At 55.2% G+C, this 26,793-nt stretch overlaps 2 protein-coding genes across 2 annotated transcripts; both read left to right on the plus strand.

The window, feature by feature from the left end:
* Positions 1-18,408, plus strand: LOC138812867 (alpha-soluble NSF attachment protein). Its single transcript, XM_070001095.1, has 11 exons — positions 1-219; positions 8,517-8,596; positions 9,539-9,655; positions 13,612-13,658; positions 14,142-14,219; positions 14,379-14,434; positions 14,517-14,601; positions 15,187-15,291; positions 16,480-16,548; positions 16,948-16,998; positions 17,728-18,408. The coding sequence occupies exons 1-11, from the start codon at positions 122-124 to the stop codon at positions 17,827-17,829; spliced, it is 888 nt and encodes a 295-aa protein (XP_069857196.1). The 5' UTR covers positions 1-121; the 3' UTR covers positions 17,830-18,408.
* Positions 18,409-21,198: 2,790 nt separating this feature from the next.
* On the plus strand, positions 21,199-26,793 carry LOC138812868 (KICSTOR complex protein kaptin). The gene is made up of 12 exons (XM_070001096.1): positions 21,199-21,490; positions 21,809-21,891; positions 22,005-22,089; positions 22,182-22,236; positions 23,095-23,170; positions 23,286-23,359; positions 24,002-24,111; positions 24,180-24,257; positions 25,169-25,244; positions 25,907-26,042; positions 26,131-26,313; positions 26,607-26,793. The coding sequence occupies exons 1-12, from the start codon at positions 21,268-21,270 to the stop codon at positions 26,766-26,768; spliced, it is 1,341 nt and encodes a 446-aa protein (XP_069857197.1). The 5' UTR covers positions 21,199-21,267; the 3' UTR covers positions 26,769-26,793.

The raw sequence follows: 26,793 nt of genomic DNA on the forward strand, positions 1-26,793 counted from the left end.
CGCGCGCCAGAACGACGTCAACGCAGCTCTCCGAGTTCTCCGGGTCTGTGTACGCTGCCGGCCTCGGCGGAGTCCTCCCTGGGACCGGGCCCGGCAGTTTGTGAGAACCTTTGCGGTCGTCATGGACAACTCCGCGAAAGAGGCGGAGGCGATGGCGCTGCTGGCCGAGGCGGATCGCAAAGTGAAGAACTCTCAGTCCTTCTTCTCCGGCCTCTTCGGGTAGGAGCTGAGCGGGGGTCTGCCGGGAGCTGGGCTGAGAGGTCGCAGGAGTCGTGGCTGAGGCCGCGGGCTAGGCCTCGCGCCGTCAGGCCAGAAGGACCGCGGTGGGGCGGCCTGAGGGGTCCCAGGGTCCCAGGCCGAACGTCAAGCAGCCCCGGCTTGAGGATGGTCAGGGGCCTGAGTCGAAGACACACAGGCCAGGGCGACACCATCTTGAGGCTGGAGACCGTCGGGGGTGACCCGGGCCTGGGGAACCACACTGCGGCCTCGAATAGGCCTCCTGGGGGGACTGAGGGAGCCCAGAGATTCGCCAGGTTGCGAAGTTTTTGGCGCTCAGGGAAATAGGCTGGAAGGATTCAGGCCCTTGGCAGTGGATTCGTGTGGACGCTGGGTGGTCGAGGTGACGGGGGAAGGAATCGACACCAGCAGAGGATGGAGTTTAGGTGTCTGGGCAAGGGTGGCGACTAGCTTAAGAAGACCTGAGCGGAGGACCCTGGGTGAGGGAGGCAGACAGAGGAGGCCTGAGCTGAGAGGTGAAGATGAAGAGAGAAAGAAAAGGCAGTTAAGAGACTGAACCAGTGAGGGGATTGGAGGCCTGCCCCGTGGGCCTCGAGTCTAGGGGATCCCAGATGTGCGTTAGATGAGACTGATGGGGGCTGGGAGGCAGAACTAACACCTACGTGGTGACAGACATTTAACAAAAGTTTATGTGAGGAAGTTTCATAGTTAGGAGCATAAAGCCCAAGGTTGAAATGTGGCTCTTCCACATCCTCATGCTAAGCATGGTAAGACTTTTTTTGGGGGGGCGAGGGTCATGGGGCTTGAACTCTGGGCCTGGGTGCTGTCCCTGAGCTCTTCAGCTCAAGGCTAGTGCTCTACCACTTGAGCCACAGTGCCACTTCCGGTTTTTAAATGGTTTATTGGAGATAAGAGTCTCACAGAAGTTCCTATCACGGCTGGCTTGGAACTGAGATCCTCAGATCTCAGCCTCCTGAGTAGCTAGGATTACAGGCATGAGCCGCCAGATTACAGGCATGAGCCACTGGTGCCCAGCTATGATAAAACTTTTTATCACACATCAAGTGTGTTTGAAGTGCTTGGTATCCAGCCTGATGTGGGTTAAAGTTCTGGTATTGTCACCAGAAAAGACTTGGACATTTGGAGTGATAGAGAGGCCTGGATGGGGACAAGAGATTAGGAAGCCTGTATGTGATAGGACCGAGGAGCTAAAAGGGAATGGAAAAGATGCTGAACCCTGGGGAGGTAGTAGGTTTAGGAGATCAGGTTGAAGGAGGGGCCTGAAAGTGTCAGGAAGAGGCCTGGTAGAGAGGATCTGTGCTCAGAGAGGACACCAGAGTGGGGCACCGAGTCAAGAATCTCAGAGGCAGAGATGGGAAGACGATGGGAGCAGAAGAGCCAGCCAGAAAGGGAAGGAAGGGCCTGGGACTTGGACGAGCCTCTGATAGGAGCCTGGCAGAGGTTAATGAGAAGAAGGGGAGGGATCTTTCCAGGAGAGGAGCTGGAGCTTCCTTCCAGTTTGCTTTTGTATGTTGTGAGCCTGGTGATCCAGGGTCTTGCTATGTAGCCCAGGCTGGCCTGGAACTTGAGATCCTCCTGCCTCAGACTCCCTAAGGAACTTCATAAGCATGTGCCACCACATCCTGGTGAGCCACCCTTTGTTATTTGAAGTTGAGTCATGTTTAGCAAAATAATTGAAGAATGTGGCTGGATTGCTTGGGGTAATGAAACATCCAGGTCTGATGGGCTGTGTTGATTAACAGGAATGTTTTATTCCAGAGGCTGAGGGTAGAAGGGAGGAGGGTATGTGTGTTTCTTCCTTTTACACTAAGTGAAAAGTTCATGTGCCATGTTTGGGAGTGGGGCCAAGAGCTCAGTTTTCAGCAGTAGTTTTCCTGGTGCCTCTCAGTGACTGGTCCCTTTGGCTCAGAGATTAGTGTTGATTAGTTAGAGTTAGTTACAGTTGGGCTGTGTTTGTAGGGAGCCACTGTTAGCTCCAGAGCCACTTGTCACTTGATGGGAAGGCAAGATCAACACTTGCAAAGTGCTAATAAAACAAAACTGTCAAGATGTAAGGAAGGATTAGGTAGTGTCATTCATGGGAAGTTGCCCGGCTGAGAGGAAGTTACATGGACTCAAGGTGGGGAGGTGCACTGCATTCTTGGCACAGACAAACCCTGGGACATGTAAGGGAACAGGGTGGAGGAAGACTAGCCAGAGGTCTGCTGTCTGCCCAGAAGGACTGAGGACCCAAGATGACATCCCAGATGAGAAACTGTAGTCTTGGGGTGCTCTGGAGGGGATAGCTTAGGCAAAGGGCCTAGATATGTAAAGAGCGCCCTGTGAAGGTTTAGTGTTGGAGTTCATGTTTGATCAGAACTCCGCATGGGCAGAGCAGAGGCAAGGCCAGGAGCGCTAACTTGGACTTGAGACACTGGCAAGGCTAAGGAGTGTAGTGGGGGCAATTCAAAGGGCTCCTGTTTGCCCTTTGGGAAGGACTGCTGCAGTGGGGGTGGGGACAGTGACGCAGAGAGTTATTGCAGAGAGAGTGGAGCTCGCAGGTGATGCTGGCCTTGGGTCCTACGCTTGGCTCAGACACTTAACCTGCTTCCTCTTATTTACTCCACACAAAATCCCCGTGGCTGTGGATAGAGGATAAAACAGGGCTTAGAGAAGTTGGTTTTATTTGTCTAGCACCACAGGAAGTGAGAGAAGCAGGTTCAGACCCTGGCTTGTTCCAAAGTCCTCTGGCTTTGCCATCAGGCTAAGCTACCAGAGTCATTTGTTTCTGAGGCTGGGCCCCAGTAGGGGACACTTCATGTAAGGAAGGATGTGGAAAGACCCAAGTGTTTTGCGACATCGTGTAGCGGTCCTCTCCACCTCCGAGCAGAGTTGAAAAGGTGCTCTGAGGGGGTGCGTGGGTCTGGCTGGCCAGAGTCCAATGTGAGGGCTGGGCTGGGCATATCTAGCGATCAGCTGGAGAGAACTTGCTTAACAGGCAGAATGTTTGCTTCCAGCACCTCCTCCCCCTAGAGCTGGGCTTTTCCAGGTTAAGCATTTGACAACTGGCCTTGGCTGGATGTCTGAGGCCTGAAAACAGGACTGCTGGGGCTCAGCTGGTCTCCATCTCTTGCCTCTGCCTTTGGGAGCCTCAGCTTCCCAAATCCAGGAGCACTTGCTCACATTCTGTGAACCATTAGCGCTCTTCTTAGAATGGTGTCTGTGCTCAGACCCCTTCTGGGCTGTGGGAGCTAGGATGTTTTGCAGCCCTATCCTAAACCGCTTTGTGGCCTGGGGTGGGGAAATCAAGGAAGCAGGTCAGAGTTCTGCTCCATCCAGAAGCACAGCAAGATGGCAGAACCGGGGCCTTTCTCTCCTTCCTGCTTCTGTTGGGCTCTTCCCCATCCTAATGGCTCCCCAGTATCTCCCCTAAAACAATCCAAACTCAAGCCCTTCCTCCTGGATCTCACCGTGCATAGAGAACTGGAGCTCTCCGTCCTGCCTGCCCAGTTGTCCTAAATGGAACAACAACACAGTGTGAGCCAAGTCACTGGAGGTGCTGGAAGCGTGGTGGCAGCAGGGTGTTTGTTCTCTATGCAAACCGTTCATCAGCCTCAGAGCCTAAGAACTAGATGGTGACAAGTCAGCTCCTGCTTGAACCCTCTGTGGGCATCCAAAGCCCTGGAGAGCCTGCTTTTGTGAGTGGACAGATGTCTTAGAGCGGGGAAGGTGGCCATTGCTGAGCCAGAAGCCCTCCCACCTGCAAAAAACCCCATGCTCTTACCAGTGGAGGCCCAGGATCCATAGCTGAAAACCATGTCAGTCTCTTCAAGGCTCCCCAGGGGACACTGGGGCTGGAGCCTTCTTAAACATCCCTTAAGGATAGGGAATGATCACTTGGGCTCATATGGGGTGACCCTGAGAGGGAACAGAGGAGCAACAATGAGAAACCCAGGAACTGCTGGGCTGGTGGCAGCCCCTCTAGAGGGGTAGTAGGACCACAAATACATGCAGTCCCTCTGCATCCTTGGGGGACTGGTTCCCAGTCTTCTCCCCACCCCACCCCCAAGTAGAAGATTGCATGATGTTTGCATGAACCATTTGTCTCTTGTATACTTTGAATCATCTCTGGGTTACTTGTAATGCCTCATACAATGTAAATGATCCGGAAATACTTGTTACACTGTACGGTTTCAGGAATAATGACAAAGGTCTATAGGGAACAGGTTTTTGGCCTGCAGTCGGGTACAGAAGCGCAGGATACGGGGCTGGCTGATTGTGCCCTGTGCATCCTGAGGGAAAGGGCAAGGCTGTGAGACAGCCAGGAAAAAGGGGGTATCCCTTAACCAACCCAGAGGTAGAAGCCTGAAGTGGGTAGACATTCCCTGCAACCAACTGCTTCTCTGTGACACTGTCATTGAACTACACCTGCCCTATGACAGCTGCTGTCTGCACTGGCTGTAAGAGTGCCTGAAATGTATGGATTCCCTTCCCTAGAGACAAAGGTGAAAACACAAAGGGGCTGTTGGTGGGCTAGTGATTGGATCCAGGCCTGCCTGCCTCCTCTGCTGCTTTTCCAGCTCTACCAGCAATGTTACCAGTCATGTCAGGTGTCTGGCACCCCTGGCATTTGGCTTCCTCCTTCTTAACAATAGTAGTCCTCTGCTCTTCACACTTGCTTGATTGCTCACTCGCAGCCCATTATCTCCACATCATTTGTTTTTGTGCCAGTCCTGGAGCTTGAACTCAGGGCCTGGGCACTGTCCCTGAGTTTCTTTTGCTCAAGGCTAGCACTCTACCACTTGAGTCAGTTCCACTTCCCACTTTTTGGTGTTTATTGGAGATAAGAGTCTGATGGATTCTCTTGCCTGGGGTGGCTTCAAACCATGATTTTCAGATCTCAGCCTCTGGAGAGCTACATTATAGGCATGAGCTGTTTGAAGTGATGGAGAGGTAGGCTCAGGATTCCTAGCCCAAGGCTCCATAGTTAGCAGAGTACACCGGGGGTTCTGTCCAGGTTTCTAGGCATCATCAAGTTCTTTCTAGTAAAGGCAAGCCAGAGGAGGTGCCTGGGCCGCCTTGGAGCTGGGCAGGTGGCATGTGATCTTTATTTTTTCATTTTTGTTCCTGGGGCCAGGGTAGGCAATGTGAGGAGATGGGTACACACAGCCTTGTAGGGCTTGAACCCCATTAGGGAGGCAAACAGAAGAGCTAGGAGGTGGAAAGCGGGGGGGAAAGTGGTGATCTTCACCACCCATGCTTTCCTTTTCTGCTCTGGGGATCTGGGCAGGGGTCTGAGCCAGTCAGCCTCCCTTGCCTCTTGCCTCTGGTCTCAGCAGTGAATCAGCTGACCAGAATCCGTGCACCAGGGACCGAGCCTGCCCTGGACAAAGCCCTTGGCCTGGTCTCCGCCTGCACCTGGGCCCTCCTGGCAGCATGCAGCCCTCCATATGGCAGTTGCTGGGGGCTGCTGGCTGTGTCTGCAAGTCCTGAGACTGCTTCCTCCGCATTGGGAGGGGGAGAGAGCAAAACTGGGGTAATTATAGACAGCCCTGCACCAGGCTGGCCCAAACCAGTTCCCTCTATTCCCAGCGAGATGGCTGGAGAAGGGGAGGGTTGGGAGGGGCCACTGAGAGGATGATGAAGAGTGCAGTGGAGACAGCTTGGAGGAGGTCAGCGCGGGAGGAACTGACAAACACTGTCAGATGTCACCCAGGTTGTGCTACCCAGGCCCTCCCTGAGGGGCCCAGCAAGCTCTTCCAGAGCTCTCAGGGCCAGGCCCTTTAGTGCCCCCTAAGATAGGTGGCCTGAGCCCACCTGACTCAGAATCAGAAGCCTGGGGTAAACCCAGCTAGTTACCCTCTGCCAGCTGGGTGGAGGCCGGAGCCAAGGCTTCTTCACTCCTGCCTGCTGCTCGGGGCACAGGCACCATCCTGAGCCGCTTCTCTTCCTTGAACTCCAAGCCTGCTTCTGCCTCTGCCTTGTCTGTTGACTGCTCCCCACCTGGATCCCCCCTCCTTGATGTCTGCGTGGGTGACCCTGCCCTTGTCAGCCCACAGCCCCACCTACACACACACACACACACACACACACACACACACACACACCCCTGCAGTGCGCCAGGCCTTCTCATCTATTTTATGCCATCTCAGATGCTCCAGTGTTTGCCCCTGGTACGGTGACATCTGTGTGAGTGGATGGCTTCTTTTGGATTTGCCAGCTAAAGCTACGCAGGTCCCCCTTTCTCCCTTTTGGCCTTCCCGTAGGGTGAGTGTCTTTCTATAGGAGGTCGGGCCTTAGATCTGCTGTGTCCTCTCAAGGCAGTGCTAGGACCAGCAAGTTCAGGGGCCTCAAGGGCCAGGGAGGCAGCCTGGGGCCAGAGCAGGCACTAATCCCCTGGCTTTTCCACCCTACAGTCAGAATTGTTGACCAGGCACAGGGCTGGCCAGCTTAGTCTGGGATCAGAGCGTTTCAGCCTGGGCAGCTGACAGGCTGTTGTGTTGTGTCTAATCTTCTGTGTCACATTGAGCAGAGCAAACCAGCCCTGGGCGTACTGCTTGGGTCCAGCCATTGCTGCTGTCAAGAGTCCAAGCCCATTCAGAGGGTGGCATGGGCTGGATAGGGCTACGTGGCACCCACAGAAATGGGAAAGATGAGTTAGGAGTTGGGATCTGTAGGGTGGGCAGGCCTGTGATTAAAGTCTGTGAATGTGTCTGTTTAAAAGCACATTCCAGAAGCCCTGAGATGTTCTACAGCCAGGTCCACAGGCCCCGCCTAACTTTTATGGTAGAAGCTAGCTGTGAACGTTTCTTCCTTCTCTGTGGCTTAAAGTGGGCTCCAAAGAGCCAACCAGCTCACTGGGCTAGTGCCCCCCCAGCCCCAGACTATAGGGGGCATAGTGTTCAGGGCCACTACCCTGGGAAGTACACATTATTTGTGTTCCAAATAATGCTGTGCTGGCCAGGCACCACTGACTTATGTCCGTAATCCCAGTGAGTCCAGGCACTACTTACTGGCTCCTATCTGTAATCCCAGCTACACCAGAGGCTGAGATCCAGAGGATCAAGACCCTAAGCTACCCCAAGCAGAAAAACCTGTGATATTCCATCTGCATCTAGCCAGTAAAAAGCCAGGCTGGGGGGCTGGGAAGGTGACTCAGTGGTAGAGTGCTTGCCTTGCATGCACGAGGCCCTGGGTTCGATTCCTCCGCACCACATAAGCAAGAAGAAAAAAGCCGGAAGTGGCGCTGTGGCTCAAGTGGTAGAGCACTACACTAGCCTTGAGCTGAAGAGCTGAGGGACAGTGCCCAGGCCCAGAGTTCAGGCCCCACGCCAGACCCCCCCCCTCCCAAAAAAAAAAAGCCACGCTGGAAGTGTGGCTCAAATAGTAGAGCAGCAGCCATGAACAAACAAGCTGAATGACTACGGTGTTGAACATCTTTGCAAATTTTCTGATTGTGTTTTTAGGATGAATAGTGAGAAGTACAATTCATTGCTTGACAGTGTGATCAAACATAAATTCTAATATTAAAATCTAGATATTTTTATTTGAATAGATAAAATGTGCACGTGGTTTTAGAGCACAGACAGTAGCAATGAGGGTGTACAATGACTAAATCTGCCTCCTACATCTGGCCCCAGTCCTGCAGACTCCACCTTAAGAAAAACAATGTTACTAAGTTTGTGTGTATCTGTCCAGAAATATTCCGTGTTTATATAAACAAGTATGATTCTATTCTTCTCATTCTCGTTTTACACAAAGGGAAAACATTTTATATTTATATCTTACAGCGATACTTTTTTCCTTACTAGAATTTCTTGGGGTGGCTGTATCCTGGTGTACCTACTCCGCTCTGAACTATAATGATACCATCCTAGGGTGGCAGAACAAAGGCACTGAGCATGGCACAGAATTAATAAGGCGCTGGGGAAGCAGCAAGGTGTCTACAGCTGGCCTAATCCCCACAATGCTTTGCAGCGTCCTCCGGCAAGGGATTTGCCTCGTGCCTGGGACCTGCTGGTAACACACAGCCCAGCCAGGCAGTGGGAGAAGCTGTTGGGTGGGTTGGGTCAGACAGCACCACCAACATGGTGGGTGCCTGTTCACCCCAGACTGTGCCTTTGTTTGCAGGCATGGGGACCGGGACTTGAAGGCCTGGAGTGGGGGACTTACAGGGAAATGGACCAGCCACATTTCTGAGGCTACTGGGCACAGCATGTGCTTTCTCCTCAAAGGTCTCCTTATCTTTCTTCCCTTCCCTCCCCTCCACCTTCCCACAGAGGCTCATCCAAAATAGAGGAAGCATGTGAAATCTATGCCAGGGCAGCAAACATGTTCAAAATGGCCAAAAACTGGAGCGGTAAGTGCTATCTGCCAGAGCTCTCTTCCCTCTCCCTCCCCTCCCCTCCCCTTCCCTTCCCCTCAAGTCCCCTCTTCTCCCCTGGGGATCCTGGTGCTCAGTGTGGGCACTGTCTGGGCTTGAACTCTTTTTTTTGGTCAGTCCTGGAGCTTGAACTCCGGGCCTGGGCACTGTCCCTGAGCTTCTTTTTGCTCAAATCTAGTGTTCTACCACTTGAGCCACGGCGCCACTTCTGGCTTTTTCTGAATAGTTTTTATGGAGATAAGAGTTTCATGCACTTCTTGCCTGGGCTGACTTTGAACCACGATCCTCAGATCTCAGCCTTCTGAGTAGCTAGGATGACTGGCAGGAGCCCACCAGCGCCCAGCCTGGACTTGAACTCTTGCTGACCCTGTCCCCTTGTCAGTGTGGTGCCTCACCCATGGGATCCTGCAGTGAGTGCTTGAGAGCAGAGGCTCAGGATTAAGGGGCTCCACAGGAAGAGCTTAGCAGAGTGGTGGGGGGTGGAAACAGCATTGGGAAAGAGGGAGCAAGAATCTCAGGGCTGAGGGCTGGGAAGGTGGCTCAGTGGTAGAGCGCTTGCCTTGCATGCATGAGGCCCTGGGTTTGATTCCTCAGCACCACATAAGCAGAAAAAAAAAAAAAAAAAGAATCTCAGGGCTGAGATGTGCAACACTGGAGCTTCCTTCCTTGGTTTCGTGGCTGGGCAGCTCTGGCTCTGCATGCCACATGTATCTTCCACACTGGTGGCCCTGGAGACATGGACTAGGGCTAAGGAACTTGTATTTTCTTCCTGTCCCTTGGGGCTCAGCTGCCTGCCTACCCTAGACAGCTAGATGACCTCTAGCAGTGTCCACCCAGGCCTCGATCTGGGGCCAGTGAGTCTTGGAGGCAGTGGTACAGTGCTGTGGAAGCCGGAACCCTTGTGCTCCTGTATTCCAGCCGCCGGAAATGCGTTCTGCCAGGCCGCCCAGCTGCACCTCCAGCTCCAGAGCAAGCATGATGCAGCCACCAGCTTTGTGGATGCTGGCAACGCCTTCAAGAAAGCTGACCCTCAAGGTGAGGGTCAACGGAGTGGGGGTAGAGGGGGGCAAGGCAGGATGCAGGGCTGCACCCAGAGCAGCAGCACTGTCTTCCATACCCAGCCCCAGGTGTCTATAGCAGCCCAGGGTTTTTCCAGTGGCTGACATGTGATAGGCAAAGTGAGCTTTCACTTGAGAGCTGCAACACCTCCCCCCCCCACCCTCTGCTGGCACCCCACCTGCTCCCAGCCCCCACCGGCCTGTGAGCATTTGGGAGTGGGCGTCACATCGCAGACCCACCGCCTGCCAGGGAACAGCAAAGCTGTTCTGTTGTCAGAATTAACATGCAGAAGGCAGTGGGGGCGTCCTGAGACCAGCCAGGTAGGATAGCTGCCGAGAAAGAGCGGAAATTATCCTAACCTGCCTTCCCGACATGAGGGGGGAAAGCAAGAACAGAGCTTCCGAGGAAATGATGGGGACAGCCCAGTTGGGACAAGGAGCGTGAGAAAGCGGCTGGTCCCTTGGTTCGAGGCCATGGGCTCAGGCTTTTGGATTTCCTGGGTGGGAGTTTGGACCTTGTGACTCATTTCTGTGGTGTGGAGCAATCAGTGTACCATTGAGCTGTGTCTCTGGCCATGGAGACTTGAGGTTTTTTGACTGTGTTGCCAGACATAGGTTGGGTAACATTTAATTTTAGCAAGCAAAGACACGGGATGAATGTTAACTCCCCTCTCAGGGGACTGGAAAGTGAAGATTTTTTTTTTTTGGTGGTCGAGCTTGAACTCTGGGCCTGAGTGCCGTCTCTCAGCTCTTCAGCTCCAGACTAGCGCTCTACCACTTAAGCCACAGCGCCACTTTTATGGCCTTTTCTGCTTATGTGGTACTTAGGAATCGAATCCAGGCCCTCATGCATACAAGGCAAGCACTCTACCACTGAGCCACCTTCCCAGCCAGTGAAGACTTTTAAAAAGGAAATGGGTGGATGCTTCTGGAATATAGGCATCCTTTCACAGGGCAGGAGAGGATGGAGGCCTTGGGGAGCTGTTTCAGCCTGGGTGGGATTGCTGCAGCACTCAGCCCTCCTCCAGCCCATCGCTCCCACAGACACATTCAATCTGTGTGTATGCCAGATAGCTTTCCTTTGTCCCTGGGATGACCAGTCACAGATGTGGACCTAAGTAGAGCTTTGATAGAGCTCTGGCCTGATGAAGGCAGGGAGGGGCACCCTGGTGATGAGGCGGGGCTCGAATGCACTTGGCGGTAGCACTGGGCCTTAGCAGGTAACTGGATGCCCTAAAGTGACCCTGGGTTTGCCTCTGCAGAGAGCCCTCCCTTCAGCCCTCCCTGCTGCTCCCCTGGGGAACAGGTCGCCTGGAGATGGGCCTGGCATCTGTGACGCTCAGCTGCTCCATCCGGAGTGACTGGAAGGACTTGTTTCTGGGGCAGCAGCTGTCAGGCTGTGTGGTGTGTGCCTGGCATGGTGTATTCTCCCAGCTGACCCCTGCACTTCCTGTAGGCAGGGCCTGGCTGCACCATGCTTCTGAGGGGAGACGTTGGCGGGGGCCCGCAGGAAGTGCAGAGAGAGCCATGATTGGGGGAGCAAGGCAGGGTGCTGCCTGGTATGTCTGGAGCTCTGGGACTTTGGCTGAGCTGAGAGGAGTGACAGCCCCACGACCTCATGGCATCTTGATGTGGCTAACACAGGAGGAGGGCGGGAAAGCATTTGCAAGAGGGTAAAGCTGCCTTGCGAATGGAGCCCGTCCAGGGTCTCATGTCGGGGAGCCTCTGGTGTCCCCGGGGGGTGGGGGTGAAGCCCAGACCTGCTGTGATATGTGCAGATGTGCACTGTGCCTCTGATGTGCAGTGAGGGACAGCTCTGGCCACCCCCTCCTTCCTCAAGGGACTCCTCCCCCAGTTGGACCCATCCAGCCTCGCCTGCCAGCTCCCCAGGGGTCTCCCAGAGGCCTCCCACAGCAGCTCCACGCTGCCGCAGTCATGACTCATGTTGGCACCTCCTTCTGCAGAGGTGGCTCAGGGGGTTATGCCTGGGGCTGTCAGGGGTTTCTGTCTCCTGACCACACTGCCAGTTTCATGGTAGACGCCTGGCAGAGGCTGTCCCCTCCCCAGCCTTCTTCTAGACAGTTGGGGCAGGTGCCTAGCTATGCTTGGGGGACCTAGGCTTGGCCCCCACATTTCCTCCCCCCCACTATGTGATGCCATTACCAGGCTCCTGCCACATACCAGACATCTGTGTCCACGTGCTTGCTGGCTCTAGGATTTCCCCTGATGTATTGCAGGGCCTCCTGCAGGAGCAAGCAGCATGAGCCTTGGTTCTGCACCTCCCCAGCCCCCATCCAGGTCTCTGGGGGAGACTGAGGAGGGCAGAGCAGGGCTGACAGGGAGAGGAATTGGGCTACAGCAGCACAGTGCAAGAGCCGGGAAGGCTGAGATAAGGCCCTGTGGTGCTGAGCTGGTCTGAGGTTTGTCCAAGAGAAGGCCAGGGTGTCAGCTGGCTGCCTGCCACTTTCCAGGACAGCTCATCCCAGAGAGAAGAGCCAGCACCAATGGGACACAGCCTGGTGACTCGGTGTTCTCGGCCGCTGCCGGTGACCGGAACCCTGCCAGCAGGGTGGCAGCTGCTGCTCTCACTGGGATGCAAGCTTCGCCACTCAGGCCGCAAGGGTCAGGCTGGACAGGGGTCTAGGGCCCTCAGTGGGGGCTGCTGCTGGTCATCTCCCCAAATCTAGGCTGCTAGTTCATGGGATGTTTCCAGCCCTGCTCTGTTACACTCTGTGTGTGTGTGTGTGTGTGTGTGTGTGTGTGTGTGTGCATGCATGTATGTGTACATGTGTGCATGCACACACACACTGGGGCCATTCTCCTACCTCCTCTGCCTACCATTCCTTTCTTTTTCTTTTCATCCTATTAGCTTTCCTGCTCTCAGCCTTCACACCTTACTGGTCTTCCCCTGGTCCCCAGAGACCTTTCATAGCTGCACAGACCTCGTAGGCCCCCAGAGGGGTGCTTTTTGCATGTGCATTGGGGGAGGTTGTGGACCCCCCTGAAAGCCCAGGCCCATGCCTGAGGCTGAGAGCCTGCCAGGTGGCTCCCTGGGGAGTCTGGTGTCCTTGAGCCCCTTGAGAGCAGAGGGGTGAGGCGGGAGCACCCTCACGCTGGCAGGCCAGGCCCTGTGGGCTGCCCAGGCCTTCTGCCCTGTGCCCTGTGCCTCCCCCGTTTTTCCCTCCCCCTGAAGTGCACCAAAGTGGTGGTGTCTAAAAAAGATCCTCACTCAGAGAGCTCATTGCTATCTGCTAGAAAATGCCTCCCACTCATGCTTCGCTCTCCTCCAAATAACTGGTCAAAGTAGAAGATGCTTTTCCTGAAGCTCTCTCGCGAGAGCTGGCACAACCAAGACAGCCCACTTCCTCCTCACCACCGCCCAGGCCTCCCAGCCAGCTTGTTGGGCTTTTTTTGGTGAAGCCTGCCATTTGAGGCACTGGTGGGTGGTAGAGCCGGGTTGGGGGGTCACCAGCTGAGATGGGGCGGGGAGTGGGGGGAAGGACTGTGAAACAGCCACACTGAGGCACAGGAATTCAGGGCCTCCTGCCCCCATCAGAGATCCAGGCTGACGGGGGCAGAGCCCAGGGAGAACCCGCTGCTTCCTGGACAACTTGGCTGCTGCCTCATCCCACACCTGCAGTTCTGTCGTTTAAGAGCAGGGCCTTGGCACGTCTGGCCTGAAACGCTTAGGCAAAGTCAGCTGTATTGTCCCCAGAGCCACCAAGGTGGTGACCTCGGGGAGCTGCGCCCCACCAGTGTCAGTGTGCTGGGGAAGGCCACTTCACCAGCTTTCCTGGGGCTCAGGTCTCATCCCTACAGCCCACGGCCAGCTGGGTGCTTGTCAGTGCACCAGCTCCTGCATCTGCCTCCCATCCTTTGCATCCTCTAAAATGATCTCTCCCTCTACCCCAAACCCCCTTTGTCTCTCCCCAGAGGCCATTAATTGTCTGATGAGAGCCATCGAGATCTACACTGACATGGTAAGGGCATTGGCTCTAATCCCCCCCACACTCCCTCCAGCCCCCGAGTCCCAGCATCCTCTCCAGCACCTTTCTTGTCCTGCTTCATGAGCGCACTAGGAATTGAGAGCCCAGGGAATGGTGTCCCCTGAGCTGGGCTGGGCTGAGTGGTCCTCCCCTGGTCCCTGGGAGTCTGTTCCTGGCCTCAGTTTTCCTTTGCACACCTCACAGTCACAGGAATATGTCTGGCACGCCCCAGTTGCTGGGCCTTCCCACTGGTGTCCCATGGTTAGTGACTCTTGGCAGCCAGAATCTCAGCCCAGAGAAGGCCCGGCCCTGAGGGCAGCTGCCAGGCCAGGCAGGGAGCCAGTAGGCTTTGCCAGGCCAGGACTCCTGTCTTCCCCATCCTACCTGCACAAGCCCTGCAGAGGCCCAGCTGAGTGGGGGATGGGGCTCCGCACACAAGACAGCCCTGATCACAGCCCCTCCCTGTGTCTCCCCCAGGGCCGATTCACAATCGCAGCCAAGCACCACACTTCCATCGCTGAGATCTATGAGACAGAGCTGGTGGACATCGAGAAGGTGAGTGAGTGTCAGTGCCAGGGCTTCTGCCTAGGACCCACAGGGTCTTACTGCATCCCAGGCTGGGCTGGGGCTAAGAAACATGAAGGCTGCACAGAGGCACCCCTCCCTCGGACCCCCCGCCCTAGCCCATGCCCACGCCTGCTTGTGTCTCCCCAGGCTATCGCCCACTATGAACAGTCTGCAGACTATTACAAAGGCGAGGAGTCCAACAGGTAGCCCCTCACTTGCCTGCCCGCCCGCCCTTGATGATGAAGGACCTGCTATCCCCCTTCTCACACCCCTTCCTCCCCACAGCTCAGCCAACAAGTGTCTGCTGAAGGTGGCAGGCTATGCAGCCCAGCTGGAGCAGTACCAGAAGGCCATCGACATCTACGAACAGGTGCCATCTCAGTGCCCTGCCCTTGCCACTGACCCATCCCTCTCCCTTGCTTCCCTCTTGTGGCCCTGTCCTGCTACTTTCTCTACCTGCTGTGCTCTGGGTGTGGCCTGAAGCCTGTATCCTCACAGCAGCTGCTGAGGCCTAGGAGAAGCCACTGCCAAACCAGTCGGAAGTGGGCAGATCAGCCATGGTAGCAGAGCTGGGTCCCTCGTCCCCCAGTGGGCGGCAAGGAGCATCTGTAGACTCCTCCCTGGGTTGGGAGGACTAGGCTTGGCCATGAAAGGGGTGGGAGTTGCCTCATGTTCCCATGGCTACCACCCCTCCACCCACTGAGTGCCAGCCTCTTGTGGGCTTGACTTGTCTCCACCATCTTGGGCAGTTGGGAGGTCCCTGGACATGTGGCTTCTACCCACCCTGCCCTCCTCATGTTCCTGGTCACTCCTGCCACTGCCAACCCCCCCCCCCGAGGCTGGTGCCTGTTCACAGGCTGCCCATTGGGTCCCAACAACTTGGGGCACATGCCCCCAGTGCCTAGCAGTGAGTCTGGCTGTGCTGAGCTCACAGTGTTGCCTCCACTTGGCACAGGTGGGGACCAGCGCCATGGACAGCCCCCTCCTCAAGTACAGTGCCAAGGACTACTTCTTCAAGGCGGCTCTCTGCCACTTCTGTATTGACATGCTCAATGCCAAGGTGAGTCCTGCCACCGCACGTCTGTCTCCTGCCGTGCTCCCTCGTTTAGCTTTCGGGCAGGAAACACTGGCTGTCACTGATTGGTTCCCAGCCTCTGACTCACTCGGTGCTGGGCTTTTTCCACCACTGTCAGCCCATTGCATGGCTGCGGTACCAAGTCCCAGGTCATGTGACTGGTGATGGCATGACATTCATATGTGTGCGCCCACCCCTTGCTTGCTGGCAAGACAGGTGCAGTGGCTGGTGGGGGCAGAGCTGGGGTCAGCTTGGGATTTTCAACTCCTTGGCCAAACCATGTGGCTCTGTGGTATGTAGTCTCCCTGGAGTCTGCCCTCTCCTCTGCCTCCTTTCTTCCCTGTGGGCTACAACTATGAGTTTAATTTTTCTTTTCTTTTTTTCCAGTCAAGGGGTTTGACCTCTGGGTCTGGGTGCTGTTCCTGAGCTCTTTTGCTCATAGCTAGCACTCTACCACTTTGAGCTACAGCACCACTTCCAGCTTCTGGCGGTTCATTGGAGATAAAGAGTCTCACAGGGGCTTTTCTGCCCAGGCTGGCTTTGAACTGCAGTCTTCAACACTCAGCCTCCTGAGTAGCTAGGATTATAGGTGTGAACTACCAGCACCTGGTCTGTCCCTGAGTTTTTTTGTTGGGTTTTTTTTTTTTTTTTTTTTGGGTCCGGTCGTGGGGCCTGAACTCTGGGCCTGGGCGCTGTCCCTCAGCTCTTCAGCTCAAGGCTAGAGTTCTACCACTTGAGCCACAGAGCCACTTCCGCCTTTTTTTCTTTTTTCTTATGTGGTGCTGAGGAATCGAACCCAGGGCCTCATGCATGCAAGGCAAGCGCTCTACCACTGAGCCACCTTCCCAGCCCCTTGTCCCTGAGCTTTTTCTTTCTTTTAAGCAACAAAGAGCCGGTTTATTGCAAGCTCGAGCTTGGTCCTCTGCGCACACGGTAACTAGTGACGCTAAGAGGCCTCCCTGAGCTTTTTCACTCGAGGCTGGAGGTCTACCACTTGAGCCACAGCTCAACTTCAGACTTTTCACATCATTTAGTGGAGATAAGAGTCTCATAGACTATCCTACCCTGGCTGGCTCCAAACTATGACCCTCAGATCCCCAGTGTGTCGGGGCCAGTGTCTCCAGCAGCCCTGTCTTTATTAGCTTGTCCCCTTCCTCCCTCCATGCTGCTCAGCTTGCTGTCCAGAAATATGAGGAGCTGTTCCCAGCCTTCTCCGATTCCCGGGAATGCAAGCTGGTAAAGGTGAGTGCCCCCCAGCCCTGCAGAGGTCAGGGTAGGAGCACTGGGTGGAGAGTTTGCATGCCTGTGCTCCTGGTATTGTCCAGTCATTCTCAGAGGACTGACTGCTCTTATTCTCTTGGCATCTGGGCAGCCATGAGCCTGGGAGAGGGCCAGGAGCCTGGGACCCCCACACACACTTCCTCCCCTTCCTGCTGCCACCTACACAACCATGATCCACCAAGGCGGTGGTCCATGGTTAAGCTATTTTGGATAGAGGTTGGGTGGCAGGACCTACCCCACCCTGCTCTCTCTCCCTCTCTGTGGGAAAGCACCCCCCTTTCCAGTTCCATTCCTATCATGTGTGCATGAGTCTAATCCAGGCCAGCCTGGTCCTGACCCTGGCCTGCTATTTGATTGCAGAAGTTGTTAGACGCCCATGAGGAACAGAATGTGGACAGCTACACGGAGTCAGTAAGTGGACAGCGCATGCGGCCAGGCCTCTGTGGGGCTGCTGGGCAGGCTACGCTCCTGCAGGCTGCACAAATTCCACTCCTTCCTTACCTCTGGGCATGGCTATGATTTCTGCTGGTCACACCATAGTCCTCGCTTAGACCCAGAGATGCAAGGACTTTTAGAAGCAGCAGCGGTGGGGCTGAGGTGGGAAGGGGACTCACCTTGCCCCCTTGGGGTTCAGACTGCCTCCAGGGTGAGCAGTTGGGGCCACATCACATCAGGTAAGCTGGTCCCCGCCCCACAGGGTAGCTCTCCCTTTCCTACAAGGTTCTGAATCCTTGCAGCTCAAACCTTTCCAGTCCTAATGTGGTTTACTAGAAGTGTCTGCCACACATCTCTCCCTGAGTGCCTAGGAGCTGAAGTCTGTAAAGGTGGACAGAGACCAACCCCATCCCACCCCACAGGCCCTGAGGACAGGGCAAGAAAGGGTGGGCTGGGGCCCCACTCCCAGGCCCCGGGGACAGAACTTTCCCAGGCATCTCCTAGGCCTCCTTCCATCTTGTCTTATACAAGGAAGGTGAAACCTCTTTCTCTAAGCTGTAAAATGCTTTTTCCAACAAAGGAAGTGTAGTAAAGACAAGACAGCAAAGACAAAGGCAGCTGGCTGGCCTGTCGGTCCTGTGTCCTTCTCTGGGACCAGGCATGAAGGGGGAGGGAGCCGACGCCAGGCTGCTGCTGTGCCCACAGGTGAAGGAGTATGACTCCATCTCCAGGCTGGACCAGTGGCTCACCACCATGCTGCTTCGCATCAAGAAGACCATCCAGGGCGAGGAGGAGGACCTGCGCTAAGCACTGCCCTGCCTCTGCCTGCGCCGAGAGGTGGGCCAGGACCCACCCTCCCCTCCCCCACCGGGGAGTCTGCAGGCCACGTGGGCAGCAGTGTGGGCTCTATACCCCTCACTCCGGGTGGGGGCCCAGCACGAGGCCTGCTGGCCGGACAGTCACCTCTGTTCTCGCTACATCCTCTGCCCCCTGCCCATCTATTTAAGCCCCTAACGGGCATCCTCTACCAGAACCACCTGGACAGAACCTTGGATACAGACCTCTGCTGCAGGGGCCGTGGGGGGGGGGGGGTAGGAGAATTGGGGCCTGTGTCTGATCCCCCCCCTCCTGACCAGCTGAAACACAGCTGGTTTGCTTTTGCTCTCATTTGCTCCCAGCTGAGCTCTGAACACTTGTAGCCTCATAATTGCTCTTTCCACAGGGGTGGCCATGCCCTGGCCTCCCTCAGCCCCAACCTCTCAGGTTAGACCCCGGTCTGGAGCCCAGAGGGCTCTTCTGCCTCTACCCTGCCTGCTCCTCCCCCAGGCCAGCCAGCAGTGGGAAGCCATTGCTGGCCCAAGAAGGAAATAAAAGCCACCACTTTTGCATGAGTCTTTCTTTCCTGCTCACCTCTGCTGCCCCCAGCCCACAGTGTCACGCCACTCTCTGGTCCTGAGCCATCTCTGAGAAGTGGGAGAGATTTAAGAGACTCAGGGAAGATGGGCCTGGTGAGGGGCACTGGAACCCTGGGCTTGTCCTGACTTCTTGCAGTCCCTGAGGTCTGGGGGTGTTGGCTTTCTCAGCTGCCCCTCAGGTTTACCTGCAGAGTGGGGTTTGGTGGAGATGGGTAGAGGAGCCTGCAGATTCCATCCTCTCTGTCCCCACCATCCTCGGAAGACTGCCACTTGTCTGTCCCTCCTAAGATGGAGAAGATGCAGTCTGGGAAGGGGGTGGGTATGTGAGGTTTAAGAGGGAGAGGCAGGAACCCCACATCCACCACCATGCATGACAAGTGAGGAGACCCCCCCTGGGCTGGGCCTCTATGGGAAGCAGGTTAGAGGAGGCTCCTGGAACACAGGATGTGAGGACTGTGGCAGGAAGTGAACAGGGCAGTCCCTGTGCACGCAGGGGCTGCCTGGGAAGCCACTCCTGGGCCTTGTCCTCCCTGCACTCTGCTGAGCACTCCAGTCACACCACGGTCCTTCCCCAAGAACACAGACTGACAGGGCATGTCTGAGTCTCATTCTCAGCAAGTCCAGTGGCTGGCCTGGGTCACACCTGGGCTGGATTGATGAGGCCCCTGCCCTTCAATGTGGTTTCAGGCTGGTGCTTTGATGGCTGCCAGTCCTGGCAGAAGCCAGACCTAACCTTGGAGGCCATAGCTGCATTGGTGGTTATTTCACTCAACTATGAGGTGGGTGTCCCTGGTGGGGGAAATGTGTGGCAGCATGGCAGCACTGCTACCTGTGGCGTATTCTCAGCGAGGCTGCCCAAAGCACCTGCTGTTCCCCACGCCATACCCCAGGTCCTCGAGTACAGCCCCAGACCTGCCTGCCAGGAGCCTACATCCCCAGATCCAGAATTGGGACCCACCTCCCCCTTCTCCCTTTTCTGCTTCCCATAGCCAGTAGAGAGCTTTGTTCATTTCTATGAAGATATATTAATTACACGTGGGGGTTTCTTTGTGTCATTTTTACACATGTAGACAATGTGTTGTCCCCACCCCTTCCTATAAAACAATTTCAACAGATACCAGTATTCCATCTTCATACATGCAAATAATGGTTGATTTGGGGGGGGGTCGGTTATGGGGCTTGGGCACTGTCCCTGCGCTCTTCAGCTCAAGGCTAGAGCTCTACCACTTGAGCCACAGCACCATTTCTGGTTTTCTAGTAGTTTATTGGAGATAAGAATCTCACGGACTTTCCTGCCCGGTCTGGCTTTGAACCTCGATCCTCAGATCTCAGTCTTCTGAGTAGCTAGGATTACAAGTGTGAAACACTGGCACCCGGCTGGTTGAAGATTTTTAATACATATTTACTGAGTGCTATGTGTCAGTCCAGGATTGACTATGACTGGGAGGTTCCAATGGCTACCTTTATGCAGTGTGTGTGTGTGTGTGTGTGTGTTCCTGCAAGTTGTGACTAGTCAGGGTGGCAATTGTCAACCTATGTCTTCCAAAATGGCACACAGACATGCACAGGGCCCTAAGCCCTCCATGTATAAGCAGGAACCTGATTCACCTGTCTCTACCTCTTGCTTGCTTGCTCGCTCTTCCTGAAGCCTTAGCCTACATGCTCTATAAACTGGGAAAAGTCTTTGTAAAGTCCAGCACAGTGAAGCACCCTGGAGGCTGAGGAAGGAGGATCTTTTTTTTTTTTTTCTGAGCTTGTCTCAGACTTTATTTTTTTTTAATTTAATTTAATTTTGAGAACATACTGTACAGAGGGGTTACAATTACATGGGCAGGATAATGCATACATTTCTTACCAAGCATTGCAGCCTCCTCCTTTGTTTACCCTTCACCTCCCTTCCCAGCCTCCCCCCTCCCCCCTCCCCCCCACCCGGATCTTGAGTTCAAAGCCAGCCTGGTTTGTCTCTTCATTGAGTTTGTGGAAGGGGCTTGTGGGAAATATTGTGAAGTGAATGAGGAGAGGTTCCTGCAGAGAGCTGGCATCAGGAAGGATTCATCAAGGAGGTGGCTGCTTACCACCAAGACAGATAGATGGCTGGATCTTTCCTCTTGGGGTAAGAACACAATCTCTTTTGTTGTTGTTGTTGTTGGTTGTGGGACCTGAACTCTAGGCCTGGGCACGTCCCCCAGCTCTTCACCTCAAATCTAGCACTCTACCACTTGAGCCACAGCACCACTTCCAGCTTTTTCTGTTTATGTGGTGTTGAAGAATCGAACCCAGGGCCTGCATGTGGGGGCAAGCACGCTACCACAGAGCCACCTTCCCAGCCTCAATCTCACTGTTTTAGTGAGATTGTTAGAGTAATGCACTGGTTGTAAAGTTCCCTTGTTTGCATTTTAGTACTGCTTCGTACGAGCCATGTGCTTGTAGGCAAGTTAACTTTGCTTCTCAGTTCATTTATAAAACAGCATAGTACCATCTCAGTCTCATGAGTTTGGAATACATTGTTCGATGGAATGCACTTGGAGAAGTTCCGGGCAATGTTAGATTTTTTGAGTAAATTTTATGATTATTCTTACTCTACATTTCCCACCAGAAGAGGCCTTGGGATGCTGGCAGGGTGCTAACTCCTTTCTGGTCCTAGTGGAACCAGTAATTTAATGCGCAGGCGCGGGCGGGTAAAGCTGGCCAGCTGGGCGCCATCTTGGTAGAGGGCAAAGACGGTCGCTTCTTTACGTCATCACTTCGCGCCGATGTTTAGGGAAGCTGCGAGTAGGGACCCGGCGCGCGGCAGCCAGGGCTACAGAGGTAGGGAGTGGTAGGCGGCGTGATGGGTGAAGCGGCGGTGGCGGCGGAGCCTTGCCCGCTGCGCGAGGATAGCTTCACACGCTTCTCGTCGCAGAGCAATGTATACGGGCTGGCAGGCGGCGCCGGAGGACGCGGGGAGCTGCTGGCCGCCACCCTTAAAGGCAAGGTACTAGGCTTCCGCTACCAAGACCTCCGACAGAAAATCCGGCCTGTGGCCAAAGAACTGCAGTTCAACTACATCCCCGGTGAGTGGCGCCCTGGAGCTGGGGGGAGCGGGGCTGGAACATGGATCAAGAAGGCTTCTGAGGTTCTGTCGGGGTCACAGTGGGAGGTAGGTGATTGATTTGACTGGGGGGGGGCGGGGCTGGGTTAATAGGAACTTATTATTCGTTTGGTTCGAGATTCCTCAAACATAGATTAGATCCTGGTACCCAGTGGTCAGAAGTCATGGTGATGGTGTCAGGGAATCCCAGGGTCCGAAGTCATTGTGAAGGGGGAGAAGGGAGTGTGTACCAGGGATCACAGATTGTCTGAAACGTGAACTTTGAACTGTCCCCTCCCAGTGGACGCTGAGATTGTCTCCATTGACACCTTCAACAAGTCACCCCCAAAGCGGGGCCTGGTTGTGGGGATCACATTCATCAAGGTACCCAGAGCACCCGCCACCTATGCCCACACCCTCCTTCTGACACAGGCAGTGAGTGGTGAGTTCCCCCTCCAGTCCTTGCCCCACCCCCTGATTCTCCTCCTCTCCCCCAGGATTCCGGTGACAAGGGCAGCCCCTTCCTTAACATTTACTGCGACTATGAGCCGGGCTCCGAGTACAATCTTGACTCCATTGCCCGTGAGTATGGTCTGGGAGCTGGAGGGTGGGAGGGTCGTGATAGGTGGGCGTGACAGGTGCCTTTGATTACTGGCTCTCTGGTCCTCCCTCAGAGAGCTGCCTGAACCTGGAGCTGCAGTTCACGCCTTTCCAGCTGTGCCATGCAGAGTGAGTGTCCCTGGCCACCCAGAGCTCTGGCACCCCTCCCTTCCACTGAGAGTCTCTTTCTCTTCTGGAAAATTGAAAGTTGGCATGCAAATGAGGGTTGAAAACTAAAATATCTCTGCCAATCCCAGTTCACCAACTTCTGGACTAGCAGATGAATGTTCCACGAATGAAATTTGTTTTTGTTTTTTTTTGTTTGTTTGTTTTTTGAGACAGGCTGGTCTGGACCTTCCCATCCTCTAGCCCCCCCGCCTCATGAGTGCTGGGATTACAGGCATGCACCACCACACTGTTCCGTTCTTTCCAATTTTTCCAAGGGAACAGAAAACATAACTTCTAGATTGCTGTGGGATTCCCGATTAAAGAGGTTCTTGGTGTTCTATAATCCCATGCTGGAGCTCCAAGTTCCATTACTGAACACAGGTCCACCCTGAAGATTCTATTAGATCTGAGGACTCTAGGAATGGTAGGGTAGACAAGTTCTGACACTGTGAGGACTTGTTCCCACAAGCCTGTATTTAAAGATCCAAGCTGGGCACATATGTCTGAATCTCAGAAGTCCAAGTTCTCACGGGAACTTTTTCTTGTTGATATTTAAATCCAAGGTATTGCACTTCCTAAGAAGACACTCAACCCCTTGAACCAGGTCCCAGCCCTGTTTACCTTAGTTTGTTTTTCAAATAGTCCTCTGCTTTTGCCCAGATCTGACCATGAATTCTACCTCCTCATCCTGACTAGCTGAGATTATAGGTGTGAGCCACCACACCCAGCCTGACAGGAAAGGGAAGCTGGCCATAGACAAAGACTTATTCCACTTATATTCCACCCACATCCAAGATCTCTAGATCTCTCTGCTTTCAGGGTCCAGGTGGGAAATCAGCTGGAGACTGTGTTTCTCCTGAGTGGAAATGACCCGGCCATTCATCTCTACAAGGAGGTGAGGCAGAGGGTTGAGGTGGGCAGAACAGGGCTGGGGTGGGTACTGGGTGCTGGGCTGTGTGCCTGAGGCTGGTAGCTGACTCCAGCGGGTGGGGTGGGTCTTCTCTCCCTAGAATGAGGAGCTGCACCAGTTTGAGGAACAGCCTGTGGAAAACTTCTTTCCAGAGCTCACAAACCTGAGCAGTAGGTAAGAGAGGCCCTGAAAGAGGCCAGTGGGGACCTGGGGCTGTGGTCTCAGAGAAGTCAGGGGATGCCATGGTCTTGTGGGCAGCAGGGGCTGTGGGCAACCCTGGAGAAACTCCACAGCCTCCTCATGGCTTCAGGGGTATTGAGCAGCAGTGGGGGGAACCCTAGAACAAATGGAAGGTGGACTCTACAGGTAGAGGGGACTCACCACCCAGGGAAGCTGGTCAGCGGGAACTGCCTCAGAAATCAGATATGGAAACCTAGTGTGGTGGAGCACACCTGTAATCCCAGACACTCAGAAGACAGAAGAAAGAGACCAGCCCAGACAAAGTTGGAAAACCCTGATTCAAAAATTAAAAAAATATATATACCATAATTGGAGCTGTGGCTCAAGTGGTAGAGCACTAGCCTTGAGAAAAATAGCTTAGGGACAGTGTCCAGGCCATGAGTTCAAGCCCCAGGACCAGCACAATAAAAAAAAAATGGGGGCTGGGAATGGCTCAAGTGATAGAGCACTTGCTTGATACACATGAGGCCCAGGACTTCAGGGATTGACAGGATTCCTCTGGAGAGGTGGAGGTGAGGTGGGGCCCAGGATTAGCCCCCTTCTGTCCAGCTGTCCATTCATCCTCCTGTCCACCAGTGTCCTCTGGCTGGACGTCCACAACCTCCCTGGCACATCCCGGCGTCTCTCAGCTCTTGGGTGTCAGAGTGGTTATGTGCGTGTGGCTCACGTGGACCAGGAGAGTCGAGGTAAGGGCAGGGCCTGGGGGTGGGGCCAGGAGCTGGGGGCAGAGCCCTGAGTGTCCCTGGCATTTCAGAGGTCTTGGAGACATGGACGACCCTGCAGGACGGACCCATCTCCCGCGTGATCGTGTTCAGCCTGGCAGCCCCCGAAGGTGAGCTGTCCTCCTAGAGGCTGGGGTGAGGAGTGTGCAAGCTCAGCTTTCCCACCAGATCGCCCCCCTCTCGCCCTGTCCAGACCCCGGTCCCTCCCTCCTCTGTCTTCAGCCCTTCCAGCCCCTCTACTTGAGTTTGTTTTTATTTTTGGAGAGGGGCAGGTGGGACTGAGGTTTGAACTCAGCCTCTCCACTTGTTAAGTTGGAGCTCTTATCGCTTGAGCCACGCCCACTCAGACCACACCCCACAAGCACAGGTCAAGGTCACGCCCCCAGACCCCCAGCCACGCCCACTCAGACCACATCCCCACAAGCACAGGTCAAGGCCACGCCCCCAGGCAGCCACGTTAGGTTGAACTCCATTGCCCATGCAGTCTAACTCCAATCTTTTAGACTCCAGCTTTGGTCTAACCTTAGACTTCTCTCTCACCTTCCCCTTTTTCTGGGTGGTCTAACCTCACATGGTGGTTTACTCCCGTCCTCCCTCCCCCTTGGGCTTCTTCGTGCTCTCATGGCCTGACCTGCCACTTTCCCACCACTCTGGGCTGTTCTCTTCCTGTTCTCTCCTCTGCTTGGTCTCCCCTCGATCTGCTCTCTAACCACACTCCTCCTTCTGCCCCTTAGCTCCATCTGTGGATTTCCTCTCCCCTGCTGGGGGTTTATCCCCTGACCTTTAGACTTTTCAACTATAGCCTAACCTTTGTTGTCTAACCTCAGGCTTTCAAAATGACCTCACAGCCGGTGCCTGCTATCTGTCTCTCCTGGGCCAACCTCTAACCCTCCCTGTATAGCGTACCACCACCACCACCACCCCCAGATCTTTTTCCTGATGTCTAATCTGCCTTCTTCTTGCACGAATGGGGAGGGTATAAGGAGGACCCTGGTCCCCTGTTGCTGTTTCTCTTCCCCAGAGGCCAAGGCCGGGCCACAGCATGAGGAGTACAACCTTTTCGTGGCCAGCATGTTGGAGCCCGCGGTGGTATACCGGTGAGGAGTGCACTCCACCCTTGTCCTGCCCTGGGAGGTGGGCCAGGGCTGGTAGAGATGTCTGTCACCAGAGAAGGAGCTGTGAATATTTAAGTCCGGGTCTTAGAGGGTCCATGTTAAAGCCTTGGGTGGGACAGAGTCCCCACATACCCCTGGAGGAGGTGGTTAACTTTGAGCTCCATCAGTGTAGCTAACGCCCCGTATTGCAGCGTCTGCCAATTCCCGTGGCATAAACACACACAGTGCCTGGCAGGCCAACAGCATGAAGCCATGGTATCTGAAAACTTCTCAGTTGGCTCCATGGGTCAGGGCCAGCACCTTGCCCACTGTGGTGGTCAGCAGTGGTGTCTGAGCCAGGGACAAACTCCCCATGGGGGCAGCATAGTTGCTGAGATGGGGGATGGGGTTTCAGAACCCCCAGACTGAATGCTGTGGCATCCACTTGGGAGTAAGGCAGCCCTGCTTCGACTGGAGAAGAGTGCTGGACACCTGTGTGTCTAGTCCCAGTGCCCAGGGTGGCCTCCCAATTCCCCCTTGGAGACAGGGTGCAGCGCAGGTGTTGTGGGGGATTCAAGCACCTGAGCAGGGCCGCAGGATGGCCCCAAAGGGTAGCGCTCCCCCCATCAGACCTTTGCCTCTCTGCTTGCGTCGGGGACCCTCAGGGACCTGCTGAGCCGGGGCCTCGAGGACCAGCTTCTCCTGCCAGGGAGTGACCGGTTTGACAGCGTCCTCTGTGGCCTGGTCACAGACATGGACTTGGATGGACAGCCGGAAGTCCTGGTGGCCACCTACGGGCAGGTGGGCCATGAGGGCTGGACGGCGGTGCCACCACTCCCCGCGCCCACGCCCCAGCCAGCCACGTGACCGTGGCCCCTGCGTCCTGCAGGAACTACTGTGCTATAAGTACCGCGGCCCAGAGCCCGGGCTCCCGGGGGCCCAGGGTGGGTTCCACCTGCTGTGGCAGCGAAGTTTCTCCAGCCCCCTGCTGGCCATGGCCCACGTGGACCTGACCGGGGACGGGCTACGGGAGCTGGCCGTGGTCTCCCTGAAGGGGGTGCACATCCTACAGGTAAGCCCTCACCTTGAGCCAGCATCTGTCAGGCTGTGCCCCTGGCCAGGGCCCAAGCTGCCCTCTCCTCCTGACATAATCACGCCTCACGCCCCGCTCTCCTTCCCACCCCCTGCTCACCTCACCTCCTCCCATCTGGGGGCTAGCCTCTGCCATCCCAGGTGCCCGGTCCCCTCCCACATGCTGACCTCCCACCTTGGCGTACCTCCTGGTCTTCTTTGGCCCTCCCACTGTGGGCTAACCTGAACCCCTCGGCTGGGCCTCAGCCTTCCACCCTTCTCCTGTGCCCACAGCACAGTCTGACTCAGGCCTCCGAACTGGTCCTGACCCGGCTTGGGCGGCAGGTGGAGCAGAGGAGACAGCAGCTGCAGGAGTTGGGGGACAGGGTGGGCCCAAGGCCTGCTGAGACCACAGCCTCCCGACCTGCTCCCTCCCTTCCCCCACCATTCAGCTGACCAATACAAAGTTTGGAGTAACAAA

This window comes from Dipodomys merriami, unplaced genomic scaffold (genome assembly GCF_024711535.1).
Source record: "Dipodomys merriami isolate MVZ:Mamm:240054 unplaced genomic scaffold, mDipMer1.0.p SCAF_57, whole genome shotgun sequence".
NCBI lineage: Eukaryota > Metazoa > Chordata > Mammalia > Rodentia > Heteromyidae > Dipodomys > Dipodomys merriami.

Coding starts and splice junctions, on each gene's coding strand:
- LOC138812867 (XM_070001095.1), top strand. CDS start 122: ATGGACAACTCCGCGAAAGAGGCGGAGGCGATGGCGCTGCTGGCCGAG. Junction 14,220..14,378: donor AGCTGGTGGACATCGAGAAG/GTGAGTGAGTGT, acceptor GTGTCTCCCCAG/GCTATCGCCCACTATGAACA. Junction 14,602..15,186: donor CCATCGACATCTACGAACAG/GTGCCATCTCAG, acceptor CACTTGGCACAG/GTGGGGACCAGCGCCATGGA.
- LOC138812868 (XM_070001096.1), top strand. CDS start 21,268: ATGGGTGAAGCGGCGGTGGCGGCGGAGCCTTGCCCGCTGCGCGAGGAT. Junction 26,043..26,130: donor TGGTGGCCACCTACGGGCAG/GTGGGCCATGAG, acceptor TGCGTCCTGCAG/GAACTACTGTGCTATAAGTA. Junction 26,314..26,606: donor AGGGGGTGCACATCCTACAG/GTAAGCCCTCAC, acceptor CTGTGCCCACAG/CACAGTCTGACTCAGGCCTC.